General features: G+C 45.7%; 1 protein-coding gene across 3 annotated transcripts in view; it reads left to right on the top strand.

The window, feature by feature from the left end:
• The first annotated feature begins 1,627 nt into the window (after positions 1 to 1,627).
• Positions 1,628 to 18,752, top strand: part of LOC126070485 (multidrug and toxin extrusion protein 1-like) — a 60,441-nt gene continuing 43,316 nt past the window's right edge. For 2 of the 3 annotated variants that reach the window (XM_049874682.1, XM_049874680.1), the window contains exons 1-3: positions 1,628 to 1,936; positions 14,621 to 14,722; positions 18,141 to 18,209. In XM_049874682.1, the coding sequence (XP_049730639.1) occupies positions 1,802 to 1,936; positions 14,621 to 14,722; positions 18,141 to 18,209 (306 nt within the window). In that variant the 5' untranslated portion in view covers positions 1,628 to 1,801. The remainder of the gene's footprint in view (positions 1,937 to 14,620; positions 14,723 to 18,140; positions 18,210 to 18,752) is intronic. The other variant, XM_049874681.1, reaches the window with a different exon arrangement.

The raw sequence follows: 18,752 nt of genomic DNA, 5'->3' as shown, positions 1-18,752 counted from the left end.
CATAAATGTATGGTGCTGCCATTTTCATCACATCACATCAAGGGGACCTACTGTCAACATGATTTACCACTGTGGATGTTTAACTTGATCACCTGACTGAGGTTGCTTGTCAAGTTTCTCCACTGTAAAATCACTTTTTCCCTCTTTTTTATATTGTACCTTTTGGAAGGAAGTCACTATGTACAGCCCACACTAAGGAATGGGGAGTTATGTTATACCACACAGAAGGTTTTTTTTGGTTGTTATTGCTATTAGGAAAGAGATTTCTTTCTTCAGTATTTTCAGATATGTTATTACTAATGCAAAAAACTGATATCATGTACTGAATAACTTATATGTAGCATCTTTATTAAACCCCCTTATTAATTCTATTAGTTTTAAATTGAATTTATTTTTCAATTTTTTTTATTGTTGAGTCTTTACTAGTTAATCTAGACTGTTGTTTGATTTAAAGAATGCTTCAGGGGATGTTTTTGCTTTATGGTTTCAGGGTTAAAGATTATCAAAGGGCAATAGTTTCAGAGTTTCATCCAGCTTCAATAGCTCCAGAGAGTATTTTTAATTTTTTTATTAAAAAATTAATTTGTTTAAAAAAATTAATTAAAAATTTATTTTTAGAGTTTGGATTTTTTTCTCATTCAATGTCTTTGGACTGTCTGGAATTATAACTGCAAATAATGCTTTTGCCTCTTTCCATACTTATATATTACATTTCTGTTTCATGTCCTATTGCATTGGCCAGGACTTCCAGAAGGCTATTGAAGAATAGCAGTGATCAAAGATCTAGGTATACAGTACGATTTTTGTTCATTGAAGCCCTCATTTCCTTGGGGAAACTTTTCCTCCTCTACTCCAAAAATCCAATGAGACTACAGCCAGTCATAGACAGCACCCAACCCCTTTGGCTACAGGGCTGAGTACGTGGTCCAGGCCCAGCTAAACATAGACTCCTAACTTTCTGGCCACTGATTGGTCCAGAGGTGGGCAAGAAATCTAAGAAGGGTGGAACGTAAGCAGTTTGTTTGCTCCTTTGGTGCTTGAAGAAAAGGGAGGGGAGCTGTCTTTCTGGCTTATAGGGTGAGAAAGTTGTGAATGAGGGTTACTGGAGGCTGCCCTATCCTCAACAGGAAAACAGAGTTGCCTATAGAGAAAGAGGAAAACTGGGAGCACGGTAGGGGTGGGGGTGGGGGTACGGGTGAGAATGGGGCGGAGGTGGGGATGAGGAGAAAGGCAGAAGGAGAGGGAGACGCTGATGACCTTGTTTAAAAAATCCCTGAATCCAAACTTTCTGGTTATGTGAACCGAGAAATTATTTTTTTTTCCTTTTTCTTTGCTTGAGTCACTTAGTACGGAAAGAATTTGACTCACAGAAATCATCCTTGTCCTAGTTAACTAACACCTGTTAGAAAATTACTATGTGCCAGGCCGATGGCTGGCCGCCGTACGAATCAAGGCTGCAGAGGCCCGGGTCCTTCTACCCCACATGTTTCAGGACCCAGGAGAGGTGCAGAGCTGTGCAAGCTCTGGAGTCCAACGGTCTGAGGACCAAGCCGCCCAGGCGCTTTCAGTTCCTTGCCTCGGCCGCTTCTGGAGCTGCCTTCCGAATCCAGGAGCCTTTCCAAGAACGCCTGGCGCCCACAGTCGGGCAGACCGGCAAGGGGCGAGCCGAACTGAAGACTCGCAGGCGCGAGCTCAGCGGGCTCTGACGCCTGGCGGGCGGTCGGGGCGGGGTCTGGAGCGCCGCCAGCCCGGCGCTCACCTCGCCGGGGCCTGCAGTTCCCCGCAGCCCTATACCGGGCGCATGGAGGCTCCCGAGGAGTCCGTGCCCGCGGAGCCAGGCCCGGGAGCCAACCCCGAGCGCCGCGGGCCGCGCTGCCTGCCGCTGTCCGGCTTCCGAGGGGAGCTGCGGGCGCTCTTGGTCCTGGCGGGCCCGGCGGTGAGTAAGGTCGCCTGTCAGAGGCCGGTCCCGGACCAGCGCGGGCCCGGTGACCGCGTGGCCCTGTGTGACGGGGAGTGGTGGGAGAGCGAGCTGGCTGGGGGCGGGCGCCGCGGAGCGCCATGGGAGAAGCGGGCCGGCGGGCGCGCCCTGCTGGGGGGCCTGCCTGACACACCCCGCGCGCCCAGCACACCTGGCACCTCTAGTCAGCATCCGGCGGGAGCCGCACAGCGCGGCCCCGGGGCTCCCGCCTTCTGCGTTAGAAGCCTCTGGGAGCTGGGCCCTGCCTGCCTAAAGTGGCTCAGCCAAGGGTGCTTTCTTTGGGTTCAGGCTGCAGATGCACCCCGGGGGGAAGCTCCAGGCAACTGTTTGTGGATTCAAGCTAAGGAAGCAAAAGTAACTCAAAAGGAACTTGTTTCATTTGAAAGCCAGCAGTAGAGTCCGGGAGCTCAGGGATCTAAATAATTATCCTGGATTTATGCAAGAGGGAGAGCCCTGGTGCCGCAGTGGTTAAGAGTTCAGCTGCTAACCAAGAGGTCGGTAGTTCGAATCCACCAGCCACTCCTTGGAAACCCTACGGGGCAGTTCTACTCTGTCCTGTAGGGTGGCTAGGAGTTGGAATGACTCGAGGGCAACTTTTTTGTTTGTTTGTTTTATGGAGGAGGGAGGTGACTTGTTTGTCTGCTTGGGTTTGTTGTTATGGGCCGTGGAGTCTTTCGACTCATAGCGACCCCACGTAACAGAGTAGAACTGCCCCATAGGGTTTCCTAGGCTGTACCGGAAGCAGATCCCCAGGTCTTACTCCTGCAGAGAGACTGGGCGGGTTCAAACCGCCAACCTTTGGTCTAGGTTAGCAGCCAAGAGCTTCACAGTTGAGCCACCACGGCTCCATATCTTAGGTTTAGGTCTCCAAAATTGATTTCTTGGGAATTACCTAGACAATCTTCACAGAAACCCAAAGGCACCCTATTTTAGGCTCCCCCACCGCCAAATTGTGTTCAATAAAAGAGTTTTCCGTGTGGTTCTCCTTTGGGATTGAGGTTCTTTTGTGTGGGGGTGTTATTTTTACCATTAGGTTAAGGCTGTTTCTGCTTTGTCATTTTTAAAAGTCATGTGGATTTTAAGAACCACAAGAGCCACAGCATCGTTTCACCAATGTACTCCTGCTAATTGGTGTGGTTTTCAAGCTAAGAGGATAGGAGAGGGCCTTCTTTAAACATTAAGAACCCAGTGTGTATTTACGGCTTACATCTGCTTTTGGCCAAGGAGCAGACCTGCTGCTTGGCTGTCCAAGGCTGAGGCAGGCAGGTACGACCCCCTGGGAGGTGACACCATTGTTTGTGGGATATCGTGACACCTGCCATGGTGTGCATGCCAACAAGAATAACACCAAGGACAAAGCCGTGAAATGAAAATCCATCTGTGTGCAGGCATTTGCAGTGCTCTTTCACAGACCAGAAAGAATATATGGTCTAAATCAGAAGACACAGGGCTCAATTCCCTGCGTTGATCTTAGAAGGTACTTAGGAAACCTCTTTAACCAATTGCCGTGTAGTCGATTCCTACTCATGATGACCCCACGTATGTCAATGTAGAACTGTGCTCCACAGGGTTTTCAATGGCTGATTTTGTTGCAAGTAGATTGGCAAGCCTTTCTTCCTACGTACCTCTAGGTAGACTTGAATTGCCAACCTTTCAGTAAGCAGCCGAGCGTTAGCTGTTTGCAATGCCCAGGAACTCTCCAGTCAGGAGTTGTTCTTGTTGTCAGCTGCCTTTGAGTCAGTTCTGACTCATGTTGACCCCATTAGCGCAGAGTAGAATTGCTCCACAGGGTTTTCAAGGCTATGACCTTTCGGAGGCAAGTCACCAGGCTTTCTTCCAAGGTGCCTTTGGATGGGTTCAAACTGCCAACCATTTGGCTAATTGTTGATAGCTTAACTATTTGTGCTACCTGAGGATTCTTGTGGTCAGGAGTACATGTACAAAAATACCAGATAAGGGTTTGAATTTTATCTGTAAGCAGTAGAGAAATGCTTAAACCAAAAACCAAACCTAGTGCCATCAAGTCGATTCTGACTCATAGCGACTCTATAAGACAGAGTAGAACTGCCCCCATAGAGTTTCCAAGAAGCGCCTGGCGGATTCAAACTGCCGACCCTTTGGTTAGCAGCCGTAGCACTTAACCACTACACCACCAGGGTTTCCAGAGAAATGCTTAGCAGGGAGTATTTAGTGACATGTATGAGATTTTTTTTTTTTTAATGAGATTTAGCAAGAGAAATTTGATAGAAGCAGGAGATAATGGAGGCTGAAGGTGACAAAGGCCTAAAGGGAAAAGGCTCTTCACCTGGGAGGCATTTCAAAGGGTGCATGGATATGAGTATTCACGATAGGGGTGGCTGGGCAGAGGAAACCTGGCAGTGGTCTAGGGCCTTCTTTCTCTCTTCCCAAAACACCTCTTGGAGTCTCTCGGTGGTGTAAATAGTTAATGCATTCAGCCACTAGCTGAAAATTTAGAGGTTTGAGTCCACCCAGAGGTGCCTCAGAAGAAGGGTCTGACTGACATCAGAATTGACTTGATGGTGACTGGTTTTTGGGTGCAGTGGTGGTTCACTGGTAGAATTCTCCACTTCTGTGTGGGAGACCCAGTTTCCATCTGGGGCCAACGCACCTTGTGTGCAGCTACCTCTTGTCTGTCAGTAGAGGCTTGCATGTTGCTATGATGCTGAACAGGTTTCAGCAGAGCTTCCAGACTAAGATGGAGCAGGAAGAAAGGCCTGGCAATCTACTTCTGAGAAATCAGTAATTGAAAGCCCTTTGGAGCACAGCCGTCCGATCCTATTGTGGATGGAGTTACCATGAGTTGGGGGCAGGTAACACCAACAAATACTTCTCAGCTGGATTTACTTCTACTGTGGAGAAGGGGGCTGTGCCAGCTGACCTCTCAGGTTCTTTCCTGTGCAGATCCCTTGCTGCTGAGAGTGGACTTTCAGACATCCATAGAAAAGGGGCCAGAAAGGGGCTGTCATGGATTGAATTGTGTTCCATAAAAATGTGTGACAACTTGGCAAGTCCATGATTCTCAGTATTGTGTGATTGTCCACCATTTTGTCATCTGATGTGATTTTCCTGTGTGTTGTAAATCCTACCTCTATGATGTTAATGAGGCAGGATTAGAGGCAGTTATGTGAATAATACAGGGCTCAATCTACAAGATTATGTTGTGTTTTAAGTCAATCTCTTTTGAGATATAAAAGAGAGAAGTGAGTAGAGAGACGGGGGACCTCATACCATCAAGAAACAACAGCCAGGAGAATAGCGTGCCCTTTGGACCCAAAGTTGCTGTGCTGAGAAGCTTCTAGACCAGGGAAATATTGATGACAAGAACCTTCCCCCAGAGTCAACAGAAGGAGAAAGCCTTCCCTTGGAGCTGGTGCCCTGAATTCGGACTTCTAGCCTCCTAGGCTGTGAGAGAATAAATTTTTCTTTGTTAAAACCATCCACTTGTGGTATTTCTATTATAGCAGCACTAGATGACTAAGACAGAGGCCTTTCCCAAGGCCTTGCACAACACACGCAGTAGGTTTACACAGGTTCCTCTCCAGGTATTTGGTCCTGGAGAACACGCTCCTGAAGCTGCTGGCAGTGAGAGTCTTTATTTTGCAGCCAGTTTTGTTGACTGCTGCCTGGGCTAAAGCTGAGCAGGGTCCATATGACAAGAAAGGGCAGAAGCACAGTCAGCTGCTCGTTCCTGTCATCTGTTTGACCCTCCAAGGCACTGCCAGTGCAGGCTGTCGTTTATAAGGTAGTCCTTGAGACACCTAGGGAAACAAGCCCTTATCCAGAATTGGCTCATTCTCTGGACACAGCAGTATGCTCTGTGATAGCGCAGTTCTCCAGGGTCTGGAGCACTCTCAAAGTGTGGTTGTTGGCCATCTGCATCTTGACTGGGTGAGTATAGGGTGGGGGAGGGAGGATATATTGAAAGGTAGATTCATTGGCTCACAGACCTTGGTGTCTTGAGATAGGGACAGGGCATATGCATTTTGAACAGCCTCTCAGGTGACCGTAGGTACACAGTGAGAAACACAATCCATGGCCAAAAGCCTGCACAAAGGGATTGAAGCCAGGATCTGAAAACAACTAAGTGGTTAGCAAATGCCTTAGTTTGCTAGTGCTGCTGTGACAGAAACACCACAAGTGGGTGGCTTGAAAGAGCAGAGATTTCTTTTCTCAGAGTTCAGGAAGCCAGAAGTCCAAATTTAGGACACCAGCTCTAGGGGAAGTTTCTCTCTCTCTGTTGTCGCTGGCAGAAGATCTACATGTGACATCTGTCTTCCCCCATCTGTGCTCCCTTGTCTCTGTGGCTATCTAGCTCTTTATAACTCAGAAGTAATTAGGTTTAGGACACACCCTATACTGAAATGGCCTCATAACATAACAAAGAAAACCCTATTCCCAAAGGAGATTGCACCCTCAGGCATAGGGGCTGGATCCCAACATATATTCTAAGGGAACACAAAAAAACCAAAAACCAAACCCATTGCCATTGAGTAGATTCCGACTCATAGTGACCCTATAGGGCAGGATAGAACTGCCCCCATAGAGTTTCCAAGGAGTGCCTGGCGGATTCAAACTGCCGACCTCCTGGTTAGCAGCTACAGCACTTAACAACTACGCCACCAGGGTTTCCAAGGGAACACAATTCAATCCATAACAGCAAATATGCACCCTGGAACCTGGATCCTCCTGGGACTGAGCCTCAGGATGGCTGACTCTGTTTAGGCTGCCTGGCTTGGGCAATCTGAGCACTGTTACTGCCATAACCCCGGCAGAGCCCCAACGAAGGAACTGTTTTCCCTGGCATTGGCTGTTGAAGGTGTATTTCACATGGATTAGTTTAACTCAGCTCAACTTTCTGGCCTTTTGTACAAGAGATGTCTATCTCACCCTTGAACTCGGCACTCACCCTAAGAAAATGCCCCTTGCCCACTCAGGTGAAAAATGTTTAGAGCAGTGCTATTTATAATTGCAAAATCTGGGAAACAATCCAGAGGCCTGATTAATGGGAGAGACTGAGCACTTGCTCATGTAAAGCCCTGAAAAACAGCTTACATGTGGCCTGTTGAGAGACATGGACTGTGTGGTGGAAATAAGATTCCACTAGAGATAACAGATTCTGTGAACACAACCATTTGTAATGGTTGACATACATAAAGGCTTAAAGGACAATGATCTGAAAAGATTTGGAAATAATGCTGAGTTTACAAAAAGGAAAAAGAAAAGAAGCCCATAACCTTCTGTCATGGATTGAATTGTGTCCCCCCAAAATATGTGTCAACTTGGTTAGGCCGTGATTCCCAGTATTGTGTGATTGTCCTCCATTTTGTGATTATAATTCTATGTTAAGAGGATTAGGGTGGGATTGTAGAGATAAAAGGAAAGGGAAGCAAGCAGAGAGTTGGGGACCTCATACCACCAAGAAAGCAGCACCAGAATCAGAGCATGTCCTTTGGACCTGGGGTCCCTGAGCCTGAGAAGCTCCTCGACCAGGGGAAGTTTGAGGACAAGGACCTTTTTCCAGAGTTGACAGAGAGAGAAAGTCTTCCCGTGGAGCCGACACCCTGAATTTGGACTTTTTAGGCTACTTTACTGTGAGGAAATAAATTTCTCTTTGTTAAAGCCATCCACTTGTGGTATTTCTGTTATGACTGTACTAGATGACTAAGACACCTTCAAAGTTATATAAATTCACAGTTTAAAGAGGCACTGTTGTTAGTCGCTGTCTAGTTGACTCCAACTCATGGCGACCTTATGTACAACAAAAGGAGATGTTGCCTGGTCCTGCATCCTCCTTAAAATTGCCAGCATGTTCAAGGCCATCGTTGTGGCGTTGTGCCAATCCTTCTCACCAAGAATCTACCTTGCCCTTGCTACCCCTCTACTTCACCAAACACGACTTTCGGTTCTAGCAAATGGTCTTCCTCAATGATGTGTCCAAAGCAAGTGAATTGGATAATGTTTTGTTGTGATTTATAAGGTTTTCATTGGCTAATTTTTAGAATTAGATCGCCAGGCCTTTCTTCCAAGCCCGTCTTAGTCTGGAAGCTCTGTTGAAACCTGTCTCATGTGGGTGACCCTGGTAGTTTTTAGGCCTAGCAGGATGGCAAAAGTGACCAACGCCCTTGTTAGGGTTCCATATACTTTATTTGCATAGTACCTCCCCCACAAGGGTTTTACACACCTTATTTGCATTATTAGCAAGCTGTCCAATCCTCTTGGTGGGCCACAAGTACCTTGTTTGTATAGTCCCAGCCAGTTATTTTGTGGGAGTCAGAAGACCATGGCTAGAAGGGCCATCTTAGGTAATTCGCTGCACTACAGAGGTGCTGAGCTCCACTGAGTGAAGCCACGGAATAACTGTAAAGGTGAGAATCCTAAATCGTGGCCCTGCCCCCTTGTCCTGCTAGGTTAATCTGTTTGCACTGCTCCCACAGCACAGCTCCCACCCCAGGTGCTTTCCCCAGTTACACTCTCCCTGCCTTAAAGGCAAGACCTGAGGCACCTGGTGTTAACAGGCTGTGGCTTAGAGCCCAGCCTATAAAGTCTGATTTTTTCATGTCAACGTTTTACTTACCCTTGCCTGCTGCTACCTTTTCATTGCCTTCTGTCTTCTGTCTCATTTTTGTTTACCTTTCTTTTTAAATACACTTTTACTTTTGGAATAGTTTTAGATTTATGGAAAAGTTGCACAGAGTGTACAGAATTCCCATCTGCCCTTCACCTAGCTTCTCCCATCATTGTGGTTGTTGTTGTTAGGTGCCATTGAATCGGCTCTGACTCATAGCAACCCTATGCACAACAGAACGAAACACTGTTTGGTCCTGCGCCATCTCACAATCATTGTTATGCTTGAGCCCATTATTGCAGCCACTGTCTCAATCCACCTCGTTGAGGGTCTTCCTCTTTTCCGCTGACCCTGTACTTTGCCAAGCATGATGTCCTTCTCCAGAGACTAATCCCTCCTGAGAACATGTCCAAAATATGTAAGACACAGTCTCGCCATCCTTGCTTCTAAGGAGCATTCTGGTTGTACTTCTTCCAAGACAGATTTATTCATTCTTCTGGCAGTCCATGGTATATTCAATATTCTTCGTCAAGACCACAATTCAAAGGCATCAATTCTTCTTCGGTCTTTCTTATTCGTTGTCCAGCTTTCACATGCATATGATGCAATTGAAAATACCATGGCTTGGGTCAGGCGCACCTTAGTCTTCAAGATGACATCTTCGCTCTTCAATACTTTAACGAGGTCCTTTGCAGCAGATTTACCCAATGCAACGCATCTTTTGATTTCTTGACTGCTGCTTCCATGGCAATTGATTGCGGATCCAGGTAAAATGAAATCCTTGACAGCTTCAATCTTTTCTGTGTTTATCACGATGTTGCTCATTGGTCCAGTTGTGAGGATTTTTGTTTTCTTCATGTTGAGGTGCAATCCATACTGAAGGCTGTGGTCCTTGATCTTCGTTAGTAAGTGCTTCAAGTCATCTTCACTATCAGCAAGCAAGGTTGTGTCATCTGCATAACGCAGGTTGTTAATGAGTCTTCCTCCAATCTTGATGTCCCGTTCTTCTTCATATTGTCCAGCTTCTCATATTGTTTGCTCAGCATACAGTTTGAATAGGTATGCTGAAAGAATACAACCCCGGTGCACATCTTTCCTGACTTTAAACCAGTCAGTATCCCCTTGTTCTGTCCGAACAACTGCCTCTTGATTTATAAAGGTTCCTTATTTTATGAGCACAATGAAGTGTTCTGGAATTCCCATTCTTCGCAACGTTATCCATAATTTATGATCCACGCAATCGAATGCCTTTGCATAGTTAATAAAACACAGGTAAACATCCTTCTGGTATTCTCTGCTTTCAGCCAGGATCCATCTGACATCAGCAATGATATCCCTGGTTCCACGTCGTCTTCTGAAACCAGCCTGAATTTCTGGCAGTTCCCTGTGGACATACTGCTGCAGCCGTTTTTGAATGATCTTCAGCAAAATTTTGCTTGCGTGTGATATTAATGATATTGTTCTATAATTTCCACATTCGGTTGGATCACCTCTCTTGGGAATAGGCATAAATATGGATCTCTTCCAGTCAGTTGGCCAGGAAGCTGTCTTCCATATTTCTTGGTATAGACAAGTGAGCACCTCCAGCCCTGCATCTGTTTGTTGAAACATCTCAATTGATATTCCATCAATTCCTGGAGCCTTGTTTTTCACCAATGCCTTCAGAGAAGCTTGGACTTCTTCCTTCAGTACCATCGGTTCCTGATCATATGCCACCTCTTGAAATGCTTGAACATCGACTAATTCTTTCTGGTACAATGACTGTGTATTCCTTCCATCTTCTTTTGATGCTTTCTGCGTCATTTAATAGAATCCTTCACTATTGCAACTGGAGGCTTGAATTTTTTCTTCAGTTCTTTCAGCTTGAGAAACACTGAGCATGTTCTTCCCTTTTGGTTTTCCATTTCCAGCTCTTTGCACATGTCATTATAATACTTTACTTTGTCTTCTCAAGCTGCCCTTTGAAATCTTCTCTTCAGTTCTTTTACTTCATCAATTCTTCCTTTTGCTTCAGCTGCTCGACGTTCCAGAGCAAGTTTCAGAGTCTCCTCCGACATCCATCTTGGTCTTTTCTTTCCTGTCTTTTCAATGACCTTTTGCTTTCTTCATGGTTAATGTCCCTGATGTCATTCCACAACTTGTCTGGTCTTCGGTCACCAGTGTTCAATGTGTCAAATCTATTCTTGAGATGGTGTCTAAATTCAGGTGGGATATACTCATGGTCATATTTTGGCTCTCATGGACTTGCTCTGATTTTCTTCAGTTTCAGCTTGAACTTGCATATGAGCAATTGAAGGTCTGTTCCACAGCTGGCCCCCGGCCTTGTTCTGACTATGATATTGAGCTTTTCCATCCTGTCTTTCCACAGATGTAGTCTATTTGATTTCTGTGTGTTCCATCTGGTGAGGTCCATGTGTGTATAGTCGCCGTTTATGTTGGTGAAAGAAGGTATTTGCAATGAAGAAGTCATTAACATCCTATATATTCCATGATGGCATTTGTCAAATGTAAGGAACCAACTATGAACAAAACCCAGACTTCATTTTGGTCCCTGGCTGGCAAAAATAGTGAAGTGCTTGGCTACTAACTGAAAAGTTGGTAGTTTAGGCCCACCCAGAGGCACCTCAGAAGACAGGCCTAGTGACCAACTTCCAAAAGGTCACAGCCATGAAAATGCTATGGAGCACAGTTCTACTCTGTGACACATGGAGTCACCATGAGTCAAAGTCAACTCAGTGGCAACTGGTAACTCCAACCCACAGCCATGGAGTTGATTCTGACTCATAGCGACCCCATAGGTTTCCAAGGCTGTAAATCTCTACAGAAGCAGATTGCCAAATCTTTCTTCTGTGGAGTCACTTGTGGTTTTGAACCACTGACCTTTCAGTTAGCAGTCAAATGCTTTAACCATTGTGCCACCAGGGCCAGCACTTCCACTGGTAACTGGTAGAGTTTATTTAAATGTCACTAGTTTTTCTATGTCCTTTGCATAATGTCCCTTTTCTGTTCTAGGATTGCCTCTAGTCACTTAGCTCTTTTTTTTTTTTTTAATGGTGGTAAAATACACATAACATAAAAATTACCATTTAAAGTGTGCAATTCAGTAGCATTGAATATATTCACAATGTTGTGCAGCCATCACCACTGTCTAGTTCCACAACTTTTTCATCACCCCAAACTGAAACCCCATACCCAATTAAGCAGTAATTCTCCATTTCCCCCCCTCCCCAGACCCTGACAACCACTAATTTACTTTCTGTCTGCATGGATTTGCCAGTTCTGGATATTTCATGTATATGGAATCTTACAACATGTGACATTTCGTGTCTGACTTCTTTCACTGAGCGTGTTTTCAAGGTTCATCCACGTTGTAGCAGGTATCAGGACTTCTTTCTCTTTTATGAATAAGTAATATTCCATTGTATGTATATACCACATTTTGTTTGTCCATTCATCTGATGATGAGCACTTGGGTTGTTTCTACCTTTTGGCTATTGTGAATAGTACTGCTACGAACATTCATATACAAGTCTTTGTTTGAAAACCTGTTTTCAGTTCTTTTGGGTATATACTTAGGAGTAGAATTGCTGGCACACATGGTAATGAAGACTCATTAACAACCTGCATTGTGCAGATGATACAACCTTGCTTGCTGAAAGTGAACAGGACTTGAAGCAGTTATTGATAAAGATCAAAGACCACAGCCTTCGGTATGGATTACACCTGAACATGAAGAAAACAAAAATCCTCACAACTGGACCAATAAGCAATATCATGATAAATGTAGAAAAGATTGAACTTGTTAAGTATTTCATATTACTTGGATCCACAATCAACACCCATAGTAGCTGCAATAAAAAAAAAAAATCAAATGACACATTGCATTGGACAAATCTGCTGCAAAAGACCTCTTTAAGGTGTTAAAAAGCAAAGATGTCACCTTGAAGACTAAGATGCGCCTGACCCAAGCCATGGTGTCTTCAGTTGCCCTATATGCATGCCAAAGCTGGACGATGCATGAGGAAGACTGAAGAATTGACGCCTTTGAATTGTGGTGTTGGTGAAGAGTACTGCATATACCATGGACTGCCAAAAGAATGAATAAATCTGCCTTGGAAGAAGTACAACCAGTATGCTCCTGAGAAGCAAAGATGGCGAGACTATGTCTCACATATTTTGGATATGTTATCAGCGGGGATCAGTCCCTGGAGAAGGACACCGTGCTTGGTAAAGCAGAGGGTCAGCGAAAAAGAGGAAGACCTTTGATGAGATAGATCGACACAGTGGCTGCAACAATGGGCTTAAGCACGGCAAGGATTGTGAGGATGGCGCAGGATCAGGCAGTGTTTCATTCGGTTGTACGTAGGGTCTCTATGAGTTGGAACCAACTCAATGGCACCTAACAACAACAACAACATGGTAATTTGATTTTTGTTCAGCTTTTTCAGGAACTGCCGAACTGTATTCCACAGGGGCAGCATCATTTTACATTCCACTAGGTTTTGGATTACTTTACGACAAATTCTAAAAGCATTCCTCTGCTCAGAATTGTGTTGCAGGAGGCCCTGTTGGAGATTAAATTCACACTTGGTATCTGCAGTGGTGAGAGAGGCACCTGGGTCTCTGGGTGTTGATGCAGCCCACACATACCCAGGGTTAGTAACAGACCTTTCGTATTTTGAAGAGCTGGGCCCATCAGAGGACTTGAAAACTGCCTTTCCCCAGATATGTATTTTAGGGAAAGAAAAAGGAGGTCAGTAATTCTGAACCTTCAGAGGCTAGGCACCTGATCAGGTCCTGACGTAGCATTTTTGGGTGATTGCAGCTCTGGCAGAGTCCCTAGTGTTAACCAAAGGGTTAGAAGTTTGGGTCTACTCAGAGGAGCCTTGGAAGAAAGGCCTGGTGAACTACTTCCAAAAAATCAGCCATTTAAAACCCTATGGACTGCACTTCTACTCTGACACACATGGGGTCGCCATGAGTTGGAGCTGACTTGACAGCAAGTGGTTTGACAGCCCTGGCCGACTGATGGTGCACGGGCCTGATGGAGGTGAGCACCAGGAGCCATGTTATTAGGAGCCCAAGCAAGAGGGACCTTGTCTGAGCTCAGCACAGAGGACCATTTCCTTTGAAGTACCGTGCCAGGAGCTTGTCAAGAGAGTTGGCATTGCTGACTGGAATAGCAGCAAGCCTGTTTCCCAGAACATCAGCTTTTGAGAGCAACATCATGTGGCAGGCATAAGCAAAGGCAGCAAGGACTTCTTAGGCCCCTCTCCCCTCCTCTAGGGAGTGGAAGCCAGATGCCTACACTCTAGTGGACCACATAGGCCTCCCAGGGGGAAGGGGCTTTCCCAGGAATGATGCTGGATCACCAGGGTGTGGTGGGTGGGGCTGGAGCTCATTTTAAATTAACCTAAAGAAATGAGGTACGTGTCCAAGCGTGCAGCCAAAGCATTGTGGAGGAATTCATACTGGTTGCTGGAATTGTGAGGGACAGTGGCTCAACATTCTAGAAGCTGAATTTCCCCTCACACCTGGGGTTTCGTAGAATCAAAGGTGCTGGGCAGACCAGGACAGTTTCACCCCAAGATTCGGGATCCTGCAGCCTTCCAGTTGGATGATCTCATTTCCGCCTCGGGCACTCCTGTCTGTGGAGTTTCTTGCTGGCTGGAGTTCTTGATATTAAAGGCTATATTCTCCCCAGTCTTCACTGGGATAACAAAGGAGTTTTAGAAGGCAGCCTTTGAAAATTTCAGAGCAAAATATGTGGTGTGAGAATCTGAAGTGAAAAATAAAAAGGCTAGGAGGTTCTAAAAAAGATGATCCTGACAGTGGTTGCAAATAAACTTTTTAATATTTCATGAAGCCCATCAGAAATTGTCCATTTACTTGTGAAAGGTGGTAGAGGCCACTAAGCACCAAGTCACTTTACTTCTGACTGTAGTTGATTCAAGGAGGTTAGGGGGTTTCTCCCTGGGCCCCAGGAAATGTGCCCCCTCTTTTGGCGGTGATGGTGGCCAGTCATTTGCACTTCCTTGTTTTCTGTCTCTTCCCAGTTCCTGGCCCAGCTGATGGTGTTTCTGATTAATTTCATAAGCTCTGTGTTTTGCGGCCACTTGGGGAAGCTGGAGTTGGATGCTGTCACACTGGCAATTGCGGTATGTATTGAACTTTCTAACACTGATTTATGAAAGCCGTGTGTGCTAGTTTCCCATTATTGCTGTAACAAATTACCACCAACTTACAACAACACAAACGTATTATTTCACAGTTCTGGAGGTCGGAGTCCGAGATGGGCCTCACTGGGCCAAAATCAAAATGGTGGCAGGGCTGTATTCCTGTCTGGAGGCTGTAAGGGAGAATCGTTCTTCTTGCCTTTTCTAGCTTCTAAAGGCTGCCTGCATTTTTTGGCTCATAGCCCCTTCCATCTTGAAAGCCAGCAATGGGCAGTCGAGCCTTTCTCACCCAGCATCACTCTAACACACAGTCTCTTCTGCCTCCCTCTTCCACTTACAGGGATCCTTGTGAGTACATTGGGCCCTCCTGGATAACACAGGCTAACCTCCTGTTCTCAGCGTAGCTGCTTAGCCATCTTAATTCCATCTGCAACCTTAATGCTCCTTTGCCATGTAACCTATTTGGAAATTTTGGGGGTTAGGAAGTAGACATCTCTGGGGTGGGGGGGCATTATTTGGCCCAGCGCATCATCTAATTGATAATCCATGGAGCTGTAGTTTCTGCTCTTGGTCTCACACCTGGGAGAAGCAAATAGTAGAAAGAGAGTTGCGTTCAGACTTCTTCAGGAGAAACTCTAACTCCCCCACACCACCCCCATTAATTGTCTTACTGAGGGTCCCTGATCTAGAAATGAAACTGGAAGATGAAATCCTAGATCTTAGTGTCCAAACCTAAAGTTAGGAGGAACCCCAAGTCCTCTCTGTATCCTAAATGTAAACCCAGTAACCAAAAAGATATGTCATTGATCCCTGCCAGAGGTTGTCAACTGGCCACGCAAGAGGCCAAGGGGATATATCAACTCATCCAGATCCAGTTCCCGTCAGCTCGACTCCTACTTGTGGGAACCCTGTGTGTGTAGAGTAGAATTGTGTTCCACTGGGTTTTCAATGACTGTGACCTTTCAGAAGTAGATTGCCAGGCCTTTATTCTGTGGTGCCTATAGGTGGACTTGAATCTTCAATCTTTGGGTTAGCATCTGAACATACTGCCTGTTTGCACCACCCAGCGACTCCTTAGCCTGTTAGGTGTTTCTAAAAACCTGAATTCAGTGGCTCTAGGCAAGTGTGTGCCCTCAGTACCCCCCCCCCCAGCTTCCTCCACTCCCCTTTCCTCCTGCCCTGCACACATTTACATGACCTTCCTGGTCTCTCCAGGCATTTGAGTTTGCTACCTCTGAATTGTGCAAAACTACTCTGAACCAGGTATATATAGACTGCTTTATTTTGCTTTCAGGGAGTAACATGGACAACCTGAGGCTTAATTGTCCTTTTTTTTTCTCCTCAATGCTCAGAAATTGTGAGAAAACAGAAATGCATCCAGCAAGCCTCAGGCAGAGTCTGTTTGGCTAGGAATTTTCAGGGTGCAGCCAAGGCCCTCTAAAAGCTGGTGCTTCTCGGTGAGGCCATTTAGGCTTCTGTCCATGGACATCTCCCTGTAGACTCAGGGGAAGGTAGCAGGTTCCCGACAGGGAGAGCATTGGGCATTGTGATATCATTCCTTGGTTTTGGGGGCACTGCTTTGGGCTTCCGCCAAGCTCCAGGAACCCCAGTGTTTTGTTGAGGACCCTGGTCAAGGCAAGTACGCCTCCAAGGCCTGGGGTACTAGTCTTTTTTTTTTTTTTTAATTTATTGTGTTTTAAGCGAAAGTTTACAATTCAAGTCAGTCTGTCTTACAAAAACTTATACACACCTTGATATGTAACCCTAGCTGCTCTCCTGCTAATGTGACAGCACACTCCTCCTCTCTACCCTGTATTCCCTGTGTCCGTTCAACCAGCTCCTGTCACCCTCTGCCTTCTCATCTGGCCTCCAGGAGCTGCCCACATAGTCTCATGTGTCTACTTGAGCCAAGACACTCACTCCTCACCAGTATCATTTTCTGTCTTATAGTTCAGTCCAATCCCTGTCTGAAGAGTTGGCTTCGGGAGTGGTTCTAGTCGTAGGCTAACGGAAGATCTGGGGGCCATTACCTCTGGGGTCCCTCCAGTCTCAGTCAGACCATTAAGCCTGGTCTTTTTACGAGAATATGGGGTCTGCACCCAACTGTTCTCCTGCTCCCTCAGGAGTTCTCTGTTGTGTTGCCTGTCAGGGCAGTCATCATAGTAGCCAGGCACCATCTAGTTCTTCTGGTCTCAGGCTGATGTAGTCTCTGATTTATGTGGCCCTTTATGTCTCCTGGGCTCATATTTACCTTGTGTCATTGGTATTCTTCATACTCCTTTGCTCCAGGTGGGTTAAGACCAATTGATGCATCTTAGATGACTGTTTATTAGTGTTTAAGAGGCCACTTAACAAAGTGGGATGCAGAACATTTTCTTAAGGCAATTCACCTAGACGTCCACTGAAGCCATGGTCCTGGGGTACTAGTGTTGACTTTAGAGATTTGTTTCTGCACTCCTGGTATTCTATGGGATGTAACAGGCTGTGTTAGGTCTGGGACAAGTGGACTTACCCAAATGTGCTAATGTGGTACATTTGTGTGGTTTTTAAATTTCCCATAACAGGGATTCACAGCCCCCTGAAATTGGGAAGTAAAACAGCTGTCTTTAAAAAGCGAAAGCCTGTGTAATAATCTCTGGCCTGATTTTTTTTTTTTTTACTCCCTAAACTTATGCATGAAGTCTCTGGGTGGGGCAAATGGCCAACTTGCTCAGCTGCTAACCGAAAGGTTGGAAGTTTGAGTCCACCTAGCGGTGCCTCAGAAGAAACCCCTAGCAAGCTACTTGCTAAAAATCAGCCATTAAAAACTCCATGGGCAAAGTCCTTGGGTGGCACAAAGGGTTAAGCTGTGGACCACTAGCCAAAAGGCTGGTGATTAGAACCCACCCAGAGAAGCCTTGGAACACTTGAAAGACAGTCCTGATGATTTGCTTCTGAAAGGTCACAACCTTGAAAACTCTGTGGAGCAATTCTACTCTGTACACATGGGGTCGCAATGAGTTGGGATCAACTCAATAGCAATTAACAATATATATACATACACATATGTCATATGTATAATGGCTCTTATGAATAATTAAAGAAAACAAATAGAAAAAGGATCACTGAAGTTACTTCTCTTAACAACAACAACAACAACAAAAAACCCTATGGACACAGTTCTTCTGTGACATATGAGGTCACCATGAGTTGGGTTGGACTCTGGGGCAACTGGTTATAATTTAAGCATGTTCTCTGAGCTGACCCAGCTGCTTTGTTAAGGGCTCCAGGCAGTTAACCCAGTGGTCTAGCTGACTTGGTGCTGGAGGAGCTTTGCGGGCTTCAATCCATGCAGATAGAGACTTGTTTTCCTTTCCTCCTTTAGTTCTGTGTGGCCTTATCTCCTTGGGTTTATTTCCAGGTTATCAACATCACTGGCATTTCAGTGGGATTGGGCTTATCTTCTGCTTGTGACACCCTCATCTCGCAGGTAAACGGAAGTGGTCACACTCCCACACGACCCTGGACATCTTCTCTTTAGCGTAGAAGAGCCCCACCAGCAAGAAGGAAGAGCCTTGTGCACAGTCAGCAAGCACCTGCAGCATTTCACTAGCCATCAATTCCCTTTCCCCCTGTGCGCTTTCTCTTAAATGTGGCTGGAGCCAGTATGTATGAGCGTGACTGCACTGTACTACGTTTTGACCAAATAAGGGACATTCTTCAAACTTTCCTTCTTCTATCACTTACCACAATATGGGAGTCATTGATTTGGGTATAGTTCAGTGGTCCTCAAACTTTAGCGTGCATCAGAATCACCTGAAGAGCATGTTAAAACACAGATTGCTAGATCCTGTCCAGTGGCATGCAAGTAAATGCTGAACAGTCAGCTTTGGGGTGGGAGAGGGGAATATCTTGACTTGCAGTGTTTGCCATTTCTGGGGGCGTAACTCCTTCCTCTGTGGCTGATTTCAAGCTACCACTGAGATGTCACTGAATGTGAAGCTGGGAAGAGATGTGCACAAGTGGCTTTCAC

Source organism: Elephas maximus, chromosome 2 (genome assembly GCF_024166365.1).
Source record: "Elephas maximus indicus isolate mEleMax1 chromosome 2, mEleMax1 primary haplotype, whole genome shotgun sequence".
Classification (NCBI taxonomy): Eukaryota; Metazoa; Chordata; class Mammalia; order Proboscidea; family Elephantidae; genus Elephas; species Elephas maximus.
The sequence above is the reverse complement of the archived record's forward strand: the minus strand, read 5'-3'. Positions and strand labels throughout refer to the sequence as shown.